Source organism: Sapajus apella, unplaced genomic scaffold, assembly GCF_009761245.1.
Source record: "Sapajus apella isolate SASKATOON/1434 unplaced genomic scaffold, GSC_monkey_1.0 scaffold43, whole genome shotgun sequence".
Classification (NCBI taxonomy): domain Eukaryota; kingdom Metazoa; phylum Chordata; class Mammalia; order Primates; family Cebidae; genus Sapajus; species Sapajus apella.
Window position 1 is genome coordinate 9,311,001 of NW_022436983.1, and position 19,818 is coordinate 9,330,818.

General features: G+C 41.8%; 1 protein-coding gene and 1 long non-coding RNA gene across 3 annotated transcripts in view; both read left to right on the plus strand.

The window, feature by feature from the left end:
• DDI2 (DNA damage inducible 1 homolog 2) overlaps positions 1–19,818 on the plus strand; it is a 55,538-nt gene that overhangs the window by 25,821 nt on the left and 9,899 nt on the right. Inside the window, exons 6-9 of one of the 2 annotated variants that reach the window (XM_032300494.1) lie at positions 274–402; positions 8,529–8,632; positions 11,054–11,243; positions 17,057–17,120. In XM_032300494.1, the coding sequence (XP_032156385.1) occupies positions 274–402; positions 8,529–8,632; positions 11,054–11,243; positions 17,057–17,073 (440 nt within the window). In that variant the 3' untranslated portion in view covers positions 17,074–17,120. The remainder of the gene's footprint in view (positions 1–273; positions 403–8,528; positions 8,633–11,053; positions 11,244–17,056; positions 17,121–19,818) is intronic. The other variant, XM_032300493.1, reaches the window with a different exon arrangement.
• Positions 8,640–9,456, plus strand: LOC116566337. Its single transcript, XR_004275836.1, has 2 exons — positions 8,640–8,787; positions 8,843–9,456. It is a non-coding gene; the product is annotated as an uncharacterized LOC116566337 (long non-coding RNA).

The window sequence follows — 19,818 nt, forward strand, 5'->3', positions numbered from 1 at the left end:
AAAAAAAAAAAAAAAAAAAAAAAAAAAAATCTTTTAATTATTACACCGCTACAAAATATTCTTTCCCTCGATGTCAAATTTCACACAGTGTTTCAGATTACAGAGTGGAACTGAAAGTTGAATTAAGTGGGGCAAGACACTTGCTAGGTAGAAATGATTTTATAGAGACAAAAGCCTTGGGGTGTACTTGCTTTCACCTTGTTATTAATTAGTGCTGTACTCTCACAAATGTGGATTTTGTTTTTATTGTCTGACGTTTCTCTACCCCTGCAGGTGCCCAGATGACTATTATGAGCCAAGCTTGTGCAGAAAGGTGTAATATAATGAGACTGGTGGACCGTCGGTGGGCGGGGATTGCCAAAGGAGTGGGCACCCAGAAGATTATTGGAAGGGTACATCTAGGTGAGCAAAAGGCACTGGGGCTTGCTTTCTGTAGGCTATTTGTAGGTAGAGTAGTAGATTTTCAAGTTTTTAGAGGGCTTTTTGTTGTTCTTATTTTGTTGTTGTATTTTAGATTTCTTTTGTGTAGATATGTCTGAGCCAGCAAGCTTAATTTCTAAATGTTTTAAATCCTGTGTTCTGTCAAAGTTATGTGTTTCTCCTGGTTCCAAAAATACTAGTCTCCTCTACATTTGTATTTCCTGAAAAGATAATTCCTTTCCATTATTTCAGCTGATTTGTTTTGATACTTACCTCCATATTTCTTTTTTTTTTTTTTTTTTTTTAGACGGAGTTTCGCTCTCGTTACCCAGGCTGGAGTGCAATGGCTCGATCTCGGCTCACCGCAGCCTCCGCCTCCTGGGTTCAGGCAATTCTCCTGCCTCAGCCTCCTGAATAGCTGGGATTACAGGCACGTGCCACCATGCCCAGCTGATTTTTTGTATTTTTAGTAGAGACGGGGTTTCACCATGTTGACCAGGATGGTCTCGATCTCTTGACCTCGTGATCCACCCGCCTCGGCCTCCCAAAGTACTGGGATTACAGGCGTGAGCCACCGCGCCCGGCTTACCTCCATATTTCTAAATGGCATGTTTATTTTACTGTTTACTCATATGATTGTGTAAATGTTTTTGAGAGCTGAGCCATCTAATTGAATAGCATTTTTTTTTCTTTCATGGCTCATATTATTTTCTCTTAAAGTTAATAATTGTCTTGTTTTTCTCACTTGGTTTCTTGCATGGAATTCATCCCAGACATTTCCTAATTATGTAAATCTCCTTTAAATAGATTCAAGCACATTGGATAGTCTGTACATTTCATCTTGTCAAAGGCACTTCTTCAGCCTGGACTGGCAGTTTCAGGCCAGCTTTAGAGCTATTGTTTTGGAATTTAACTTGACTGAGTCCTGCAGACTCCTTTCTCTTATCTCCTGTGTTTGATTACATGAATCCCTTGTCTTCCTTTTTTTTTATCTGCTGCTCAGTTTTTTGGAGTGCATCTTCCAGTAACATCCTTAGAAGATGTGCATGGGGGTAAATAAAGACTAAGCATCAGACATGTCTTTTTTCTCTATATATTCTACATGTCTGCCTAGGTTGGAAATCATTTTCCTTCACAATTTTGAGACAGTGCCCTTTAACCTTTTCACTGTCAGTGTTGCTGTAGTGAGGCTGGATGCTATTCTGTCTTGATCCTTTTTGTGAAAGCTTTCTTTTTTCTTTCTTTACTTTCTTTTTTTTTTTTTTTTTGAGACATCCTGTTCTGTTGCCCAGGCTGGAGTGCAGAGGCACAATTTCAGCTCACTGCAACCTCCACCTCCCAGGTTCAAGTGAATCTCCTGCCTCAGCCTCCCTGAGTAGCTGGGATCAAAGGCATGTACCACCATGCCCAGCCAATTTTTGTATTCTTACTAGAAACAGGGTTTTACCATTTTGACCAGGATGATCTCTCTCAAACTCCTGGCCTCAAGGGATCCGCCCACCAGGCCTCCCAAAGTGCTGGGATTACCGGTGTGAGCCACCATGCCTGGCCTTGTTTTCCTTTTTCGAAGCTTGTAAATATTCCGTTTGACTGCAGTGTTTTGAACTTTCACAATGACATGCTTGGGTATGGATCTCTTCTCATATACTGTACTAGGCACTTGGTAAACTTTTCATTCTAGAAGCTCACATCCTTCAGTTCTGGGGACTTGCTCTGAATTATTTTGACCATGATTTTGTACCCTCTGGAATGTCAGTTATTCAGATAGGACAGTCTATCCTGAACTTATCCTCTAGTTTTCTTCTCTTTTGTTTTTCTGTGGGATTTCTTCAACTTTGTCTTCCAACCTTTGTGTTGCATTTTGTATTTGTTTATATTTTACTTTAGATAGTTTTCATAAATGTCTTGTGATCCTTGACATCTGCTCACATCTAAGAGTGGGTCACTGGCTGGGTTTGGTGGCGATCCCAGTGCTTTAGGAGATTTATGTGGGACAATGGGTTGAGGCCAGGAGTTTGAGACCAGCTTGGGCAACATAGGGAAAACTCATCTCTATAAAAAAAAAATTTTTTTAATAGTTGGGTGGGGTGGCAAGTGCCGATACTCCCAGCTACTTGAGAGGCCAAGGCAGGAGTATTGCTTGAGCCAGGGAGATAGAAGCTGAGTGAGCTGTGTTCATACTAAAGCATTCCCGCTTGGGTGACAGTAAGACCTTGTCTCAAACAAAGAGTGTAGGCCACCAAAAAACTTGTTTGGAAAATGACTTGGGTAGGCAGCCGTGGCTCTTGTGGCCTTCATGTAGGGTGGGCAGGGAGAAAAAGGCTGGCATCTCAGTCGGATTTCATTTATTCCCCCCCCCGCCCCATTTTTATTCAGGTACTTGTTCTGTCCCTGTCTCCCTCCATGATCATCTCTGTTAAGAGTGCCTCTGTTTTACCCTCTCTAGAAAATAAGCCTCTAGTCTGCTGCTGGGGTAAAGGGTCACCTGGCTGAGCAGAGTGCAGGAGGGACACCCCAGGGGCTAACGGTGCCTCTGCAGCCTTCCCACCAGGCTTGCTGCTTTGGGCCCATCTCTCCTCCTACCTGCAGAGGTGTCTGTGACCAGTTCCTATGCCCCATAGGAGTTCTGTGATATCAGTTGGGCTGCTGCTTAGTTTTCCTCACTGTTACCTAATTTTTAGCTCAAAAATTTTGTTTCTGTGGTCTCTTGCATTATATTTGGCCTTAAAAATTTATGCCTTAGAGCTGGGCATGATGGCTCATGCCTGTAATCCCAGTACTTTGGGATGCTGAGGCGGGTGGATCACCTAAGGTCAGGAGTTTGAGACCAGCCTTGCCAATGTGGTGAAATCTTGTCTTTACTAAAAATACAAAAAATTAGCTAGGCATGGTGGTGAGTGCCTATAATCCCAGATACTTAGGAGGCTGAGGTAGCAGAATTGCTTAAACCTGGGAGGTGGAGGTTGCAGTAATCCAAGATCACGCCATTTCACTGCAGCCTGGGCAACAAGAGCAAAGCACCATCTCAAAAAAAAATTTTATGCCTTAGACAAAACCCAAAAGCCTTTTTCGTAATGTTTTAGGAGTAAATGTAGAAATGTAAATAATGCATGTGTTCAGTCCTTCATCTCTAATCAGAATTGCTGTTTTTGTTTTCTTTCATTATCCATTTAATAGATGCTTATTATGGAGAACTTTAAAAGTATAGAAATGTAAGATGAAGGAAAAAAAATCCCTTAAATTGCTGTAGTAAGAAACAACCACCAGTATCATTTGAGTATATCTCCTTCTGGTCATTTTTCTGTGCATTTTTTTTCTTACAAAAGGTTATTATTTCATGATTAAAATTTCATATTCTGCACTAAGAAAAAGTGAAATAACATTTTCCCAATGTCACTATAAATTTCATAAGCATTATTTAAATAAATGAATAAATATACAGCATTCTGTTGCAGGTTTAAGGGTCAGCTTTTGGGTTATGTTTCTTTTTTGAGACAGAATCTTGCTCTCTGATCCACGCTGGAGTGCAGTGGCACAATCTTGGCTCACTGCAACCTCTGCCTTCCAGGTTCAAGCAGTTCTCCTGCCTCAGCCTCCCAAATAGCTGGGATTACAGGCGCCTGCTACCACACCCAGCTAATTTTTGTAATTTTAGTAGAGATGGGGTTTCACCATTTTGCCCAGGCTGGACTCTGAACTCCCGAGCTCAATGTGATCCACCTGACTCAGCCAACCAAAGTGCTGGGATTACAGGTGTGAGCCCAGCCCCCACACCTGGCTGGTTATGTTTCCTGTTACAACATGGCAGTATAGTTTTCCATATATCTTGATTTTTTTTCCCCTAGTAAAGATTACTATAAGTGAAATTACTGAATCAAAGTTATGGATGCTTTAGGGTTCTTGATATATTGCTAACTTGTACCAATCCAGTTTATCCACACTGAATGAATATTCATATTAATGTCCTGTACTGTTAGCAATATTAGTTTTCCCTCTTAAATTTACAAATAAGGCCAGGTGTGGTGGCTCATGCCTGAAATCCCAGCGCTTTGAGAGGCTGAGGTGGGCGGATTACTTGAGCTCAGGAGTTCGAGACCAGCTGGGGTGACATAGCGAAACCCCATCTCTCCTAAAAATACAAAAAAATGGCCAGGTGCAGGGGCTCACGCCTGTAATCCCAGCACTTTGGGAGGCAGAGGTGGGCGGATCACCTGAGATTGAGAGTTTGAGACCAGCCTGACAAACGTGGAGAAACCCCATCTCTACTAAAAATACAAAATTAGCTAGGCATGGTGGTGCATCCCTGTAATCCCAGCTACTGGGGAGCCTGAGGCAGGAGAATCACTTGAACCTGGGAGGAGGAAGTTGCGGTGAGCCGAGATCGTGTCATTACACTCCAGCCTGGGGAACAAGAAGGAAAGTCTGTCTCAAAAAAAAAAAAAAAAAAAAATTAGCTGGTGATGGTGAAGTGTGCCTATAGTCCCAGCTACTCAGGAGGCTGAGGTGAGAAAATCACTTGAACCTGGGAGGCAAGTTCTAGTGAGCCGAGATCATGCCAGTGAACTTGAGCCTGGGCGATAGAGCAATAAATTTTTTACGAATAAAAAGGTGGTTTCTTATTGTAAGTTACTTTTCTTTCATTGCAAATAATAGTTTTTCTATGCATTGGCTCTTTCTTTCATTTGAAATATGTGTGGCTGTTTATTAGGGTCTCTGTGTTTCTCTTACTGATTGTGTAGGATAAAGATAAACTACCTATTCTCATACTTTCCTAAACACAGTAGGACTGAGAGTTGGGCAGAAATACCACAAACTGGTTGCTTCAGGGGCTGAGTTCTCAGATTTCTTATGGCTTTAAGTGAGACGATAATAGGAAGAGACAAAATAAGTACCAAGTTCTGTGTCCAACCTTGTGAATTTTACAACCACAGCTATGATCATCACGAAGAAACCCTTATAGCAATAGGGGAAATCTAAATAAAAGGAAAGCTTTATCACGGATCAGAAGACTGTTGGGGGTCGCAGTTCTCCTGTGTTCATCCACAGAGCCATTGAGATGCCATCAAAATCCCGGTAGTTTTTTTTTTTTTTTTTTGAGACGGAGTTTCACTCATGTTACCCAGGCTGGAGTGCAATGGCGCGATCTCGGCTCACCGCAACCTCCGCCTCCTGGGTTCAGGCAATTCTCCTGCCTCAGCCTCCTGAGTAGCTGGGATTACAGGCACGCACCACCATGCCCAGCTAATTTTTTGTATTTTTAGTAGAGACGGGGTTTCACCATGTTGACCAGGATGGTCTCGATCTCTTGACCTCGTGATCCACCCGCCTCGGCCTCCCAAAGTGCTGGGATTACAGGCGTGAGCCACCGCGCCCGGCTAAATCCCGGTAGTTTTTTGTGAGACCGGATGTGCTCGTTTTAAGTTCAGCATGGGCCCTGTATTGTGAGAATGGGCAAAACACTCTAGAATGACCTCGCCTTCTAGATATCAGAAGGACTGTCTAGAAGATACTAGTAGAAACAAACCCATGATTATATGAACCGTGATAAATGAGAGGGAGTCTTAGAAAGTTTTAGGAAATGTTGCTGGGACAAGAGGTATCCATGGGGAGAAATGAATTAGAAATTGGACCCCTACCCACACCACACAAAAGCAAATTCATAGTAGATTAAAAACCTAGTTGTGGGGTAGGAGGATTGCATGAGCCTAGGAGTTCCAGACCAGCCTGGACAACACAGCAGACCCTGTCCAAAAAAAAAAAAAAAAAACTTATCCCTGACCGGGGGTGGTGGCTTACTCCTGTAATCCCAGTACTTTGGGAGGCCAAGGTGGGTGGATCACCTGAGGTCAGGAGTTCAAGACCAGCCTGGCCAACATGGTGAATCCCTGTCTCTACTAAAAATACAAAAATTAGCTGGGCGTAGTGCCACACACTTGTAATCCCAGCTACTTGGGAGGTATAGGTAGAGAATCAGAGACTCACTTGAACACAGGAGGCAGAGATTGCAGTGAGCCAAGATCACGCCACAGGACTCCGGCCTGGGCAGCAGAGTGAGACTCTGTCTCAAAAAAAATACTTTTTTTTTTTTTTTAAAGAACTTTTCGGGGCTGGGTACAGTGGCTCATACTTGTAACTCTAGCACTTTTGGAGGCCAAAGAGGGAGGATCACTCAAGTCAGGAGTTAGACTTTGTCTCTATTGTTAAAAAATGGCCAGGCTTGGTGTCTCACACCTGTAATCCCAGCACCTTGGGAGGCTGAGGTGGGCGGATCACCTGAGGTCAGGAGTTCAAGACTAGCCTGGCCAACATGGTAAAAACCCTGTCTCTACTAAAAATACAAAAATTAGTCGTGCATGGTTGCGCACACCTGCAATCCCAGCTACTTTGGTGGCTGAAACAGGAGAATCACTTAAACCCAGAGGCAGAGGTTGCGGTGAGCTGAGATCATGCCACTGCACTCCAGCCTGGGTGACAGAGTGAGACTCTGTCTTGGGGTGGGGAAAAAAAGCAGTAATTAAAAGAACTTTCCGTTAAAAGACATCACAAAGTGAACAAGCACAAATTAGGAAAGAACTTTAGGAACACATACAACTAATAAAAGATTCATATTCAGAATATAGACCCAAGTGTATATCCTACAACTCACAATATAAAACTTTACAGAGGCCAGGCACGGTAGCTCACGCCTGTAATCCCAGCACTTTGGGAGGCCAAGGCAGAAGGATCACGAGGTCAGGAGATCGAGATCATCCTGACAATGGTGAAACCCTGTGTCTACTAAAGATACAAAAAATTAGCCAGATGTGGTGGTGGGCGCCTGTAATCTCAGCTACTTAGGAGGCTGGGGCAAGAGAATTGCTTAAACCCGCGAGGTGGAGATTACAGTGAGCCGAGATTACGCCACTGCACTCCAGGGAGACTCTGTCACTAAATAAATAAATAAATAAATAAATAAATAAATAAATAAAATTTACAGAAATTGCCTGGTGCCATAGCTCGAAACCAACCTGGCCAACATGGCAATACTCCATTTCTACTAAGAATATAAAAATTAGTTGAGCATTGTGGTGCACACCTGTAGTCCCAGCTACTCTGGAGACAGAGGCATGATAACTTCTTGAACCTGGGAGGCAGAGGTTGCAGTGAGATGAGATCATGCCACTGTACTCCAGCCTGGGCGACAGGAGTGAGACTCCATCTCAAAAAAATGTTTTTTGTTTTTACAGAAAACACTTTGACACTTGAGGAAATCCAGATGGTTAATAAATATATGAAAATTTTCTGCCAGGCGCGGTGGCTGATGCCTATAATCCCAGCACTTTGGGAGGCCAAGGTGAGCAGATCTCTTGAGTTCAGGAGTTCAAGACCACCCTGGCCAACATGGTGAAACCCTGTCTCTACTAAAAATGCAAAAATTAGCTGGACATGGTGGTAGGTGTCTGTAAACCCAGCTACTCGGGAGACCGAGGCAGGGAAATCTTTCCTGAACCCTGGAGGAGGAGGTTGCAGTGAGCTGAGATGGTGCCACTGTACTCCAGCCTGGATGACAGAACAAGACTTGGTCAAAAAAAAAAAGAAAAAAAAAACAGAAAATTTGCTTAACCTCATTGTTAATCAGGAAAATATAAAATTACTAGCCAGATTAGCAAATATTTAAAAATCTAATATTAAGCCTTCATTGACTTTTTTTTTTTTTTGCCCAGACTCTAATGCAGTGAGACAGTCTCAGCTCACTGCAACCTCCACTTCCCAGGTTGAAGCGATTCTCCTGCCTCAGCCTCTTAAGTAACTGGGATTATAGGCGTGTACCACCACACCTGGCTAATTTTTATATTTTTAGTAGAGACAGGGTTTCACCATGTTGGCCAGGCTAGTCTCAAACTCCTGACCTCAGGGGATCCATCTACCTTGTCCTCCCAAAGTGCTGGGATTACAGGCATGAGCCACCATGCCCGGCCTTTGCTGGCCTTGAACTTGATCTTACCTGTTTGCATGCTTTGCCTTAATTGATTGCAGTCAGCAAGGGACAGAATGACAAGTACATTTTCAGCGCTTGCCTTGGGCTTTTGAAGTATATAATGGTAACCTTTTCTCTTCATGTGCTTTAGCTCAGGTTCAGATTGAAGGAGATTTTTTGGCATGTTCCTTCTCTATACTTGAAGAACAGCCCATGGACATGCTTCTGGGACTGGACATGCTTAAACGGCATCAGGTAATTAAGAGCTTCACTTTTTTTTTTTTGCATCTGCTTTTTGTAATATGGTTATTGTTATATTACGTTGTTTTTATGGCTTATGAATACAGGAAAACTAAGAAATACGACTTTTCCAACCTCGAAGTGTCCTTAAGTTGTGTTGTTATACAAAGGTTGAAATGACTTTTCCAACCTCGAAGTGTCCTTAAGTTGTGTTGTTATACAAAGGTTGAAATGATGTGTCAATATAGATAGAATTTGTTTTTGTGAAATCTCTCTGAATCTGCTGAATCTTGACAAATGTTTTGAGCTTGAAAGGGACAATTCGGCCCTCATATAATTTTAAGATTCTGGTTAGATCCTGATTAGTAGTTTTTTTGATGATTGACTAAAAGTGTCAGTCCAGTAAGTTTTTAGTATTTTCCGATGCTGATCAAATAGTACTTGGGAAGGAGACCTTCAAGGTTAAGGAAGATATATGTGTGTTGTTGGGAGTGAAAGTGTTTCTTTAGTACAGGGAGCATAATTAATATATTAATTTGTGTTGATATTTATCTTTCTACTCTAAAGCGCAATAATTTAAGGTATACTGCCCTCATTGAAGAAGCAGTCCACTTGCTAATGAGACAAGATTGGGCATGTTCAGGGCAGTATGGCTATAGATCCCACTCGCTGCTTCACATTTTTCACAGTAGAATTTTGTGGTTAGTCAGCCTGCCAGGCACAATGATGCATGCCTGTAATCCCAGCGTTTTGGGAGGCTGAGGAGGGTGGATTGCTTGAGGCCAGAGTGAGTTTGAGACCGGTCTGGGTGACTTAGTGAGACCCTGTCTCTACAAAAAATACAGAAATTAGCTAGGATGGTGGTACATTAGCTACTTGCAAGGCTGAGGCAGGAGGATCCCTTGAGACCAGGGTGCAGTGAGTCAGGATTGTGCCACTGCACTTCAGCCTGGGTAACAGAGCAAAACCCCACCTCAAAAAAGAAACCTGAGTTTAAAACAATTGAAAATATAAGTAATCAATATTTTTATGTCACTATTTTTGAATATTTCTGTAAAAGTAGATGCATTATATTTATAATAAGACATAGCATTCTAAATAGAACAAATGAATGAATGTATGTATCAATAAAACCTTGTCACTGTCTTTCCTTATTTTTTGGTCATGATGTGGACCCGCAGTCTCCAATTTTATAGGTATAAATCATATATATTCACAACTGACTATTAAGTAGTTATAAAGTATACAAAAAAGGAAGTTAGCATTAATATGGAGTAAAGAATACTGTGGAGATTGCCTTGCACATCCACCACTGGAGACGATTGGTGGAGTTTAATATAAGCTGTACTTGATATAGTAAGCAAAAGACAGGACTATATAAATAGTATGATCTCAGTTTTATAAGAAAAGTTGTTCATGCATTCCTGAAAGGTGGAGCTTCTAATTATGCTTGGCACTTTTCCAAATTTTTGCAATAGGCATGTATTATATTTATAATCAGAAATGAGCAAATACTATTTTAAAGACAAATAAATGTAAACTGTATCCTATAAAGATATAGGATAGTCTTTAAAGGATATATCTTTATATAACTTTATATAACTAAAAACTATAACTTTTGCATATTAAAAAAAATATAGCCTGGATGCAGTGGCTCATTCCTGTAATCCCTACATTTTGGGAGGCCAAGGCAGGAGGATCACTGAAGTCCAGGAATTCAAGACCAGCCTGGGCAACATGCGAGCCACATCTGTACAAGAAATAGAAAATCAACCAGGTGTGGTGGTGTGCACGCCTGTAGTCCCAGCTACTCAGGTTGCTGAGGTGGAAGGATCACTTGAGCCTGGGAGGTTGAGGCTGCAGTGAGCTGTGATCATGCCACTGCACAGCCTAGATGACAGAGTAAGACCTTGTCTCAAAAAATAAAATAAACATCTAAAAAGACAATATCACCCAGGTTAAAGTTTAAATACTTTTAGATTAAGTAGTTTTTTTAAACTGTCTCTGTCCCTATCAGTGTTCTTTGTAAATGGAAGGTTTTTTAGGTTTATGTTTTTGAGACAGAGTCTCACTCTGCCACCCAGGCTGCCAGGCCGGAGTGCAGTGGTGCCATCTCGGCTCACTGCAAGCTGTGCCTCCCCGATTCAAGTGAGTCCCCTGCTTCAGCCTCTCAAGTAGCTGAGATACAGGTGCCTGCCACCATGACTGAATAATTTTTATATTTTCAGTAGAGATGGGGTTTTACCATGTTGGCCAGGCTGGTCTGGAATTCCGCACCTCAGGTGATTCACTCGCCTTGGCCTCCCAAAGTTCTGGGATTACAGGCATGAGCCACTGCGCCTGGCCATTTGTGAATGGAGTTTTAAAGTAAGGATCATAATTTTTCTGCATGGTATTTTATCTGCTATCATCATCCTTCGGTTTCTTTCTTCTAAGTGTTCCATTGACCTGAAGAAAAATGTACTCGTGATCGGCACCACAGGCTCCCAGACTACCTTTCTTCCTGAGGGAGAGCTACCAGAGTGCGCCAGGTTGGCATATGGGGCCGGACGAGAGGATGTGCGGCCAGAGGAGATTGCAGACCAGGAATTAGCAGAAGCCCTTCAAAAATCAGCAGAGGATGCAGGTATTTAGAATGAGTGAACTCTTCAATACTTATTATTGATGGATGAGCCAGGGAAGTGCGGGCTTCGGAAGGGGCAGGAACCTTACCAGTTTTTAATCAGTCTCGTGGTCCAGTAGCAGATGTGTTCATTGTGTGTCTTCTTAACCTCCTCCTTTGTTGTCTGTCTTCTTAACCTTCTCCTTTGATCTCTTCCTTTTTTTGGGAGGGGGTGGTGGGGGAGACAATGTCTCACTCTGTCACCCAGGTTGGAGTGCAGTTTGCTGTGTGACATGATTGTAGTTCACTGCACCTTCGACTTCCTGGGCTCAAGCAATCCTCTCACCTCAGCCTCCTGAGTAGCTGGGACTACACCTGGCTACCTTTTTTATTTTTAGTAGAGATGGAGTCAAACAGCTGTGTTTCCCAGGCTGTTCTCCAATTCCCAGGCTGAAGCGATCCTCCTGCTTTGGCTTCCCAAAGTGCTGGGATTATAGGTGTGAGCCACCATATCCAAACCCATCTCTTACTACAATAATGAAAAATTCTGTATTCTGACCAGACGTGGTAGCTCACCTGTAATCTCAGTACTTTGGGAGGCTGAGGTGAGCAGATCACCTGAGATAAGGAGTTTGAGACCAGCGTGACCAACATGGTGAAACCCCATCTCTACTAAAATTATAAAAATTAATAGGATGTGGTGGCGCACCCCTATAATACCAGCTACTTGGGAGGCTGAGGCAGGATAATCACTTGAACCTGGGAGGCGGAGGGTGCAGTGAGCCAAGATAGTGCCACTGCACTCCAGCCTGGGCAACAGAGTGAGACTGTCTCATAAAAAAAGAAAAATTCTATAGTTTAGTATTTCAGCAGATTAAGAACAGCTCAATCCGTTGCTGTGTTTGGGCTAGATTGGGGAGTTATTTTGCATAGACAGATTTTAGAAGCTTCCTAAATCTTTTTAGGAATTTTTTTTGGGGGGATATGTTTTTATTTTTGTGATTTTTCTCAAGAAAATTATGACAGTAAGCAGATACTAACTTTTGAGTCCAACAGTTTTTCCCTAATGATTTATTTCCTTTTCTTAGGCCTGTTTTATTTATATTATGTTTTATGTCGTTACATTTCACGTTTCTATAGATAGGGTCTTGCTTTGTTGCCCCAGCCGGAGTGCAGTGGCACATCCATGGCCCACTGCAGCCTCAGTCTCACAGGCTCAAGTGGATCCTCTTGCCTCAATCTCCCAAAGCACAAGCCACCCATGCCTCTTAGGCCTGTTTATTTTGAAAGATACCATTGCTACTGTGTGTAAGCAGCCCTAACTTTTAAAATATTTACTGAAAGCGCTGCCACCGAAGACAGAAGAACCAACAATAAGAAGTATAAATTTTTATTTACTTAATTCATTTTTGCTTTTTTTGTTGGTTTTGTTTTCTTGAGATGGAGTCCTGCCCTGTTGCCCAAGCTGGAGTGCAATGGCGCAGTCTTGGCTCACTGCAACCTCCGCCTCTCCAGTTCAAGCGATTCTCCTGTCTCAGCCTCCCGAGTAGCTGGGACTGGGACTACAGGCAGCTGCCACCACACCTGGCTAATTTTTTTTTTTTTTTTAAAAATTAAAATTATCGTTTTAAAATTTTTACTTTTTTCATATAAAAAAATATTTTTTTTCTTTATAAAGATGGGGTTTCACCATGTTGGCCAGGCCCGTCTTGAACTCCTGACCTCAAGTGATCCACCCACCTCGGCCTCCCAAAGTGCTGGGATTATAGGGGTGAGCCACCACGCCTGGCCTAATTTTTTTTTTTTGAGACATTGTCTCATTCTGTCACCCAGGCTTATCTTCCCATCTCAGCCTCCTGAGTAGCTACGTTACAGGTGCCCACAACCATGTCCAGCTAATTTCTGTATTTTTTGCGGAGATGAGGTTTTGCCATGTTTCCCAGGCTGGTCTTGAACTCCTGGGCTCAAGCAGTCCACCCACCTCAGCCTCTCAAAATGACAAGATTATAGGAGTGAGCCACCATGCCTGACCGGCATAACTGAATATTATTGAAAAATGGAGTGTTTTGGTCTGAGATTACAGTAGTGTCATCAGGCCCTATATACCAAAATGTATGTATTGAAATCATGCTACCTAATACTTTTTTCTAAGTCTCAATTATTTAGCTTGTTTAAATGTAATGATGGAGCCAAGTTTTCTGAGTAAAATGGGGTAACACAGTTTTGCTGAAATCCCCCATTTATTATAAAACAGTGACTCTGGGATGTATTTTCTAGAAATTGAATAGATATTTACTTTTGAGTTTGGGTTATTTTACAGTCTTGTGCTGGAATTATTCATTAGTATGGCTAATATCACATATTGCTTTTTCTAGTACAGTAAAATATTAGAGTTACAAGTTGCCGGGCGCGGTGGCTCAAGCCTGTAATCCCAGCACTTTGGGAGGCCGAGGCGGGTGGATCACGAGGTCAAGAGATCGAGACCATCCTGGTCAACACGGTGAAACCCCATCTCTACTAAAAATACAAAAAATTAGCTGGGCATGGTGGTGCGTGCCTGTAATCCCAGCTACTCAGGAGGCTGAGGCAGGAGAATTGCCTGAACCCAGGAGGTGGAGGTTGCGGTGAGCCGAGATCGTGCCATTGCACTCCAGCCTGGGTAACAAGAGCGAAACTCCGCCCCCAAAAAAAAAAAAAAAAGTTACAAGTTTAGGGAATAGCTTTATCCTAAAGACAAAAGTTATAAGAATTTTAAAAATAACCAGCCAGTTTTTGCCACCATTTTGCTGGAGAACATTCAGATGTCTATCATTGAGCTTTAGAATGGATGTGGGTGGCAGATGGAGTTTTCTAGGTTGGCTTTGTTCAGAAATGGCTCCATCACCTTTTGGCTCAGTTTTACATATAAAGCACAGTTTGAGTCAGGGTGTAGTGGCTCATGCCTGTGATCTCAGCACTTTGGTAGGCCAAGGCAGGAGGATCATTTGAGCCCAGGAGTTTGAAACCAGCCTGGGTAACATAGTGAGACTCTGACTCTACAAGAAATAAAAAAAAAAATTAGCCAGGCATGATGGTGCATCCGTAGTTTCAGCTGCTTGAGAGGCTGAGGTGTGAGATTCACCTGAGCCCAGGAGGTCAGGACTGCAGTGAGCCATGGTTGCTCCACTGCACTCCAGCCTGGGTTACAGAGCAAGACCCTGTGTCAAAAAAAAAAAAAAACAGGATTGAATCCATCACTTTTTGGCTCAAATTTTTATATTAAGTACAGTTTTGGTTGTGACTTAAGTATTTTGTAGGAAGGGGAAAACCAGACAAGAGACTAACTTAATAATTACAATCTTACCAGCAAGGTAAGCATGAATGAGTTTGACATATGTACTTACAAGGTTTTGCATTTGTAGTGTAACTTATCTTCTTAGTTGTGGTACTGTGTGTTAATAATGAGGATTATTATCATTTTTTGAAATGTCTTTTTTTTTTTCTTTTAACCTCCACAGTCTCAGTGCTATTATTTAAGAAACATTAGCTGATGACAGCAGTGCTTTCTAACCTGCTAATAACAGTTAGCCTTTTTTGGTTAATTACCTTGTTTTAATAAAAGTTTGGCAGATTAAAATAGATACACATGTTTTCAGGCCTAGTGAAGGGGATGTACCAACTTTAAAGAATTAAAAAGAAATGGCTTTTTACCTAAATAAGTTTCATTGCTTAGATGTATGGCTTATGCTAATTTCTTTTTTTTGAGATGGAGTCTTGCTGTTACCCAAGCTGGAGTGCAGTGGTGTGATCTCAGCTCACTGCAACCTCTGCCTCCCAGTTTCAAGCGATTCTCCTGCCTCAGCCTCCCGAGTAGCTGGGATTACAGGCATCCGCCACCACACCCAGCTAATTTTTTTGTATTTTTAGTAGAGACAGGGCTTCACCGTGTTGTCCAGGCTGGTCTCAAACTCCCGACCTCGTGATCCACCCGCCTCAGCCTCCCAAAGTGTTGGGATTACAGGCGTGAGCCACTGCACCCGGCCAATTTTTGTAATGTTTAAGTGATGAAATAATTCTACAGTATCAGGCTCCTTTTTATTAAGAATATCGACTTCCTAATATAATCCAAATAAATGGACATAGTAGGTGAAAGTATTTTGTTAACAACTTCTTTCTGGCCAAGCATGGTGCTCATGCCTGTAGTCCCAATACTTTGGGAGGCTGAGGTGGGCAGATCACTTGAAACTACAGGTTTGAGACTCACCTGGGCAGCATGGCAAAACGCTGTCTCTACAAAAAAAAAAAAAAAAAAAAAAAAAAAGAAGAAGAAGAACACAAAAATTAGCCAGGCATGGTGGCACGAACCCGTGGGCCAGCTACTCGGGAGGATGAGGTGGAAAGATCACCTGATCCTGGGGAGGTGAAGGCTACAGTGAGTCGTGATTGCACCACTGCACTCCAGCCTAGGCAACAGTCAGACTCTGTCTCAATAAAACAAACAAACAAAAAGCTTATTTTTAGAATACTTTATATCATAATATCTCTCTTTTTTTTTTTTTTTTTTTTGAGACAGAGTCTTGCTCTGTCACCAGGCTTGAGTGCAGTGGCTGGATTTCGGCTCACTGCAACCTCTGCCTCCCGGGTTCAAGTGATTCCCTGCTTCAGCCTCCCAGGTAGCTGGGACTACAGGCATGCACCAGCACACCCAGCTAATTTTTGCATTTTTAGTAGAGATGGGGTTTCACCATGTTGGCCAGGATGGTCTTATCTCCTGACCTCGTGATCCGCCCACCTCGGCCTCCCAAAGTGCAGGAATTACAGGCATAAGCAACCGTGCCTGGCCTAGTATCTTTATCTTTTACATTAACTGAAAAAAATTCACAGTAGAAACTCTAGCTGATACATTGCCTATTAAAAAACTTTTTTTTAATTTATTTATTTACTTATTTTTTGAGACGGAGTCTCGCTCTGTTGCCAGGCTGTAGTGCAGTAGCACGATCTCTGCTCACTGCAGCCTCCACCTCCCAGGTTCAAGCAATTCTTCTGCCTCAGCCTCCCAAGTAACTGGGACTACAGGCATCTGCCAACATGCCCGGCTAATTTTTGTATTTTTAGTAGAGATGGGGTTTTACCATGTTGGCAGGATGGTCTCGATCTCTTGACCTTGTGATCCACTGGCCTTGGCCTCCCAAAGTGTTGGAATTACAGGCGTGAGCCACCACTCCTGGCCCTAATTTCTTTTTAATAGTAGGGATGGAGTCCCACTATGTTGCCCCAGCTGGTTTCAAACTCCTGACCTCAAGTGATCCTCCCTCCTGGATCTCCCAAAGTGTTGGGATTGCAGGCCACAGTCACTGTGCCCAGCCTGATATATTATTTAAAAACTGATTAAAAGATAAAGAAGATAAACTAAAACTAGGATAGAATTTAAGGTGGTTTGTTTTTCTCTAAAATTGAATCTCAACTAAGAAAGAAATTTGGAAAGGGACTGTAAGATATGTTCACTCACCTTTACTCCATAAGAAGATTTTTTTGTCATGTAATTCCATCAGATGGATCTACTTTCTTCACCTGTCTCACGTTTGCCCATGAATTCTCTATGTGTAGATATGTAAAATTAATTTCTTTCCAAGATCTGTTAAAAATGTGTTGAAATTAACACATTGCTGTGTGTATTGTTAGAGAATTAAAGCAACCAACAAATATTTTGGATGTCTAAACTACAGAAACATACCTCAACTTCGAATCTACCAGTTCCTGATTTCAAAGATGGCAAAAGAACAGAGACTATAACCCTGCATGCTGTGTGGTTTGCATTGTTAACCCAAGTTTGCTTGTCTGTTTCCTAATTCACACAGAGCGTCAGAAGCCATGATGCATGTAGTGTGTTTGTACTGCAGCTGGAGTGGGCCCCCAGACCAGGTATTTATAGACACCATGTTAAGCCTTCCATCCAGTTGTCATCTGTGATCTGAAAGTCTGTATCTGCAGCAGTTTGGGGAGTTAGCATCTGCCATTCACCATTTCATCTTGTTGAATCTGGTTACAAGTAGCCTATATGCATTTGTATTTTGGCATGCATACATGCATATGTAACATAAATTCCTGTTTAACAGTTTATTCATTATTAGAACCATCCAAGAAGGAAAAAATCCCAGTAAAAGCAGTGTCTTTTATACCTACCACATCTTGGCTACTACATATATCACATCAAGAATGTTGGCATCACAACACTTTGTTGTTGGAGATAACTATGCCTTTGTGGGTTTCATAAGTCCCTTTCCTCTGAAAAACTGAAAGCTGTTTTTTTACATTACTGCACAAAACTACCTGGAGTTATAGAGGATTAGAAATTTTAATTCTTTTGAAGAAGAAATGGAAACTTAGGTTAGGGGATTTGTCAGGGGTGACTGAACAACAACAGGAGCCTAACGCTTTGTTTTTCCTTCTGTCCCTGGCCTGACAGATTTTCAGGAAGCACCCTGCTTTCATTTTCTCTGATATAAATATGGTAAACATCAGCCTGAGTACATTGGTTGACTTACCAAGAGGAGGAAAGATGGTCTTTTAAACCATCACCATAGGACTTTATAACAAACTGGTTGGAATTAGATACATAGCATTTAATTTGTCTTCTTTCTTTCCTTTTTCTTTTTCTTGTAAGGATAGGTTTAAAGCAGGCATAGTTTAATTATTCTTAATATCTACTGTCCTCATCCTCTTCTATCATTCTGTAAACTGACCCAGTCCTCCCCTACATTTAGGACTTAGTCCAGTGATACTGACCTCAGCTACAGGAGGACTATGTTACTTTCTTAGTGAGTACATAATCCATCGAGGCTGTGTTCACCTTGACCTCACTTGTTTATAACTAACACAAGAATACCAGAAAGCCCTTACCATACCTCTCTATGTTGCTTACATGGATACTTCACTGCAGTGCATTGTTTCTGTTAACATTAATTCCAAATTAAGCCTCTTCCAGAGTCAGCCTTAAGGACTGATAAATAAAACTAATAACTGTTAGACATCTGGTAGTATGAAAATAAAATTTAAAAAACTAATAACTGTTTCTAGACTCTAATGGATATAGCTTAAACTGAGATAAGTGCATTTTTCCTGCTTACCCCTATAGTATAAGTAAGGTAACATTGTTTCATAGGAAGTCAATAGCTTCCTGAAACAGTGCTTCCTCCTCTCATGCTGCTGACCAGTAGTTTATGAGAATGATTTAAAGCCATTTGAATATAACCGCATTGCTTCTTTTTAAGATCAAGCCCCCATTTTGGATGTTAATGTTTAGTACTGAGCATTTGAGTTGCATCTGCCCTAATAATAGATGACTGTATTTTGAATTTTGAAGTCTTTTTTTTTGGAGACAGAGTTTCACTCTTGTTGCCCAGGCTGGAGTACAATGGCGCGATCTCGGCTCACCGCAACCTTCGCCTCCCAGGTTCAAGCGATTCTCCTGTCTCAGCCTCCCAAGTAACTGGGATTACAGGCAAGCACCACCTCGCCTGGCTAATTTTGTATTTTTAGTAGATACAGGGTTTCTCCATGTTGGTCAGGCTGGTCTCGAACTCCTGACCTCAGGTGACCCTCCTGCCTCAGCCTCCCAAAGTGCTGGGATTACAGGCATGAGCTACCCAGCCTAAAGTCATTTTTTTATACTGGCCTTTTGATTTTTATTTATTATCTTATTTTGATGAAGTCTCACTCTGTCACCCAGGCTGGAGTACAGTGGTGCAATCTCAGTTCACTGCAACCTCTCCCTCGTGAGTTCAAGTGATTCTCCCACCTCAGCCTCCCGAGTATCTGGGATTACAGGCACCTGCCACCACACCCAGCTAATTTCTGTGTTTTTAGTAAAGATGGGGTTTCACCATGTTGGCCAGGCTGGTCTCAAACTCCTGACCTCAAGTGATCACCTGCCTTAGCCTTCCAAAGTGCTGGGATTACAGGTATGAGCCACTGCGCCTGGCCCCTTTTGATTTTTAATTAAAGATCTTAAAATTACCTGCATAGAGGTCAATTTTTAACTGGATCAGTGGCAAAAGAAGAGTTGGAACTGATGTTTAGTGATCCATTATGATGCTTACACTGAGCTAGTGTTTTAGACTGCCATCTTGTTTGGGTGGTCATGAAGTGGCAATGAATCTAAATAGTTATTGCCTATTGAAAAACTATTCATGCACCACTCCCTCCACATTCCCCTTTCCTTAAAATACTAAGTATTCTTAACATAGCTGCACACTATTAATGTAATAAAAATAACTTTTAAGCCTTTATAAGTTTAAAGTTGTATTATTTGGTAGGATGATGATTATGATCTGCTGATCATTAGTTTACTTTTGTTCTCTGAGTTAGATGCTCACCGAGTTTTACCATGATTTTGGGGAAGCTTGGCTAGAAATAAAATAGAAATTTGCTTCTCTGTCCCTAAGCATTATGTAATTTCTTATTTCTCTTTATAATTCCCTCTCTGTCCAAGTATACCTGGTTTTAGACTTCTCTTTTGTAACCTCTCTGTTCACATTTGAAATAAGAAAAGTGCATTAGCATGAGAATCATTCTGGTGCGAAGATTCTCACAATTTGTAATGTCCTTAAGAATCATCCAA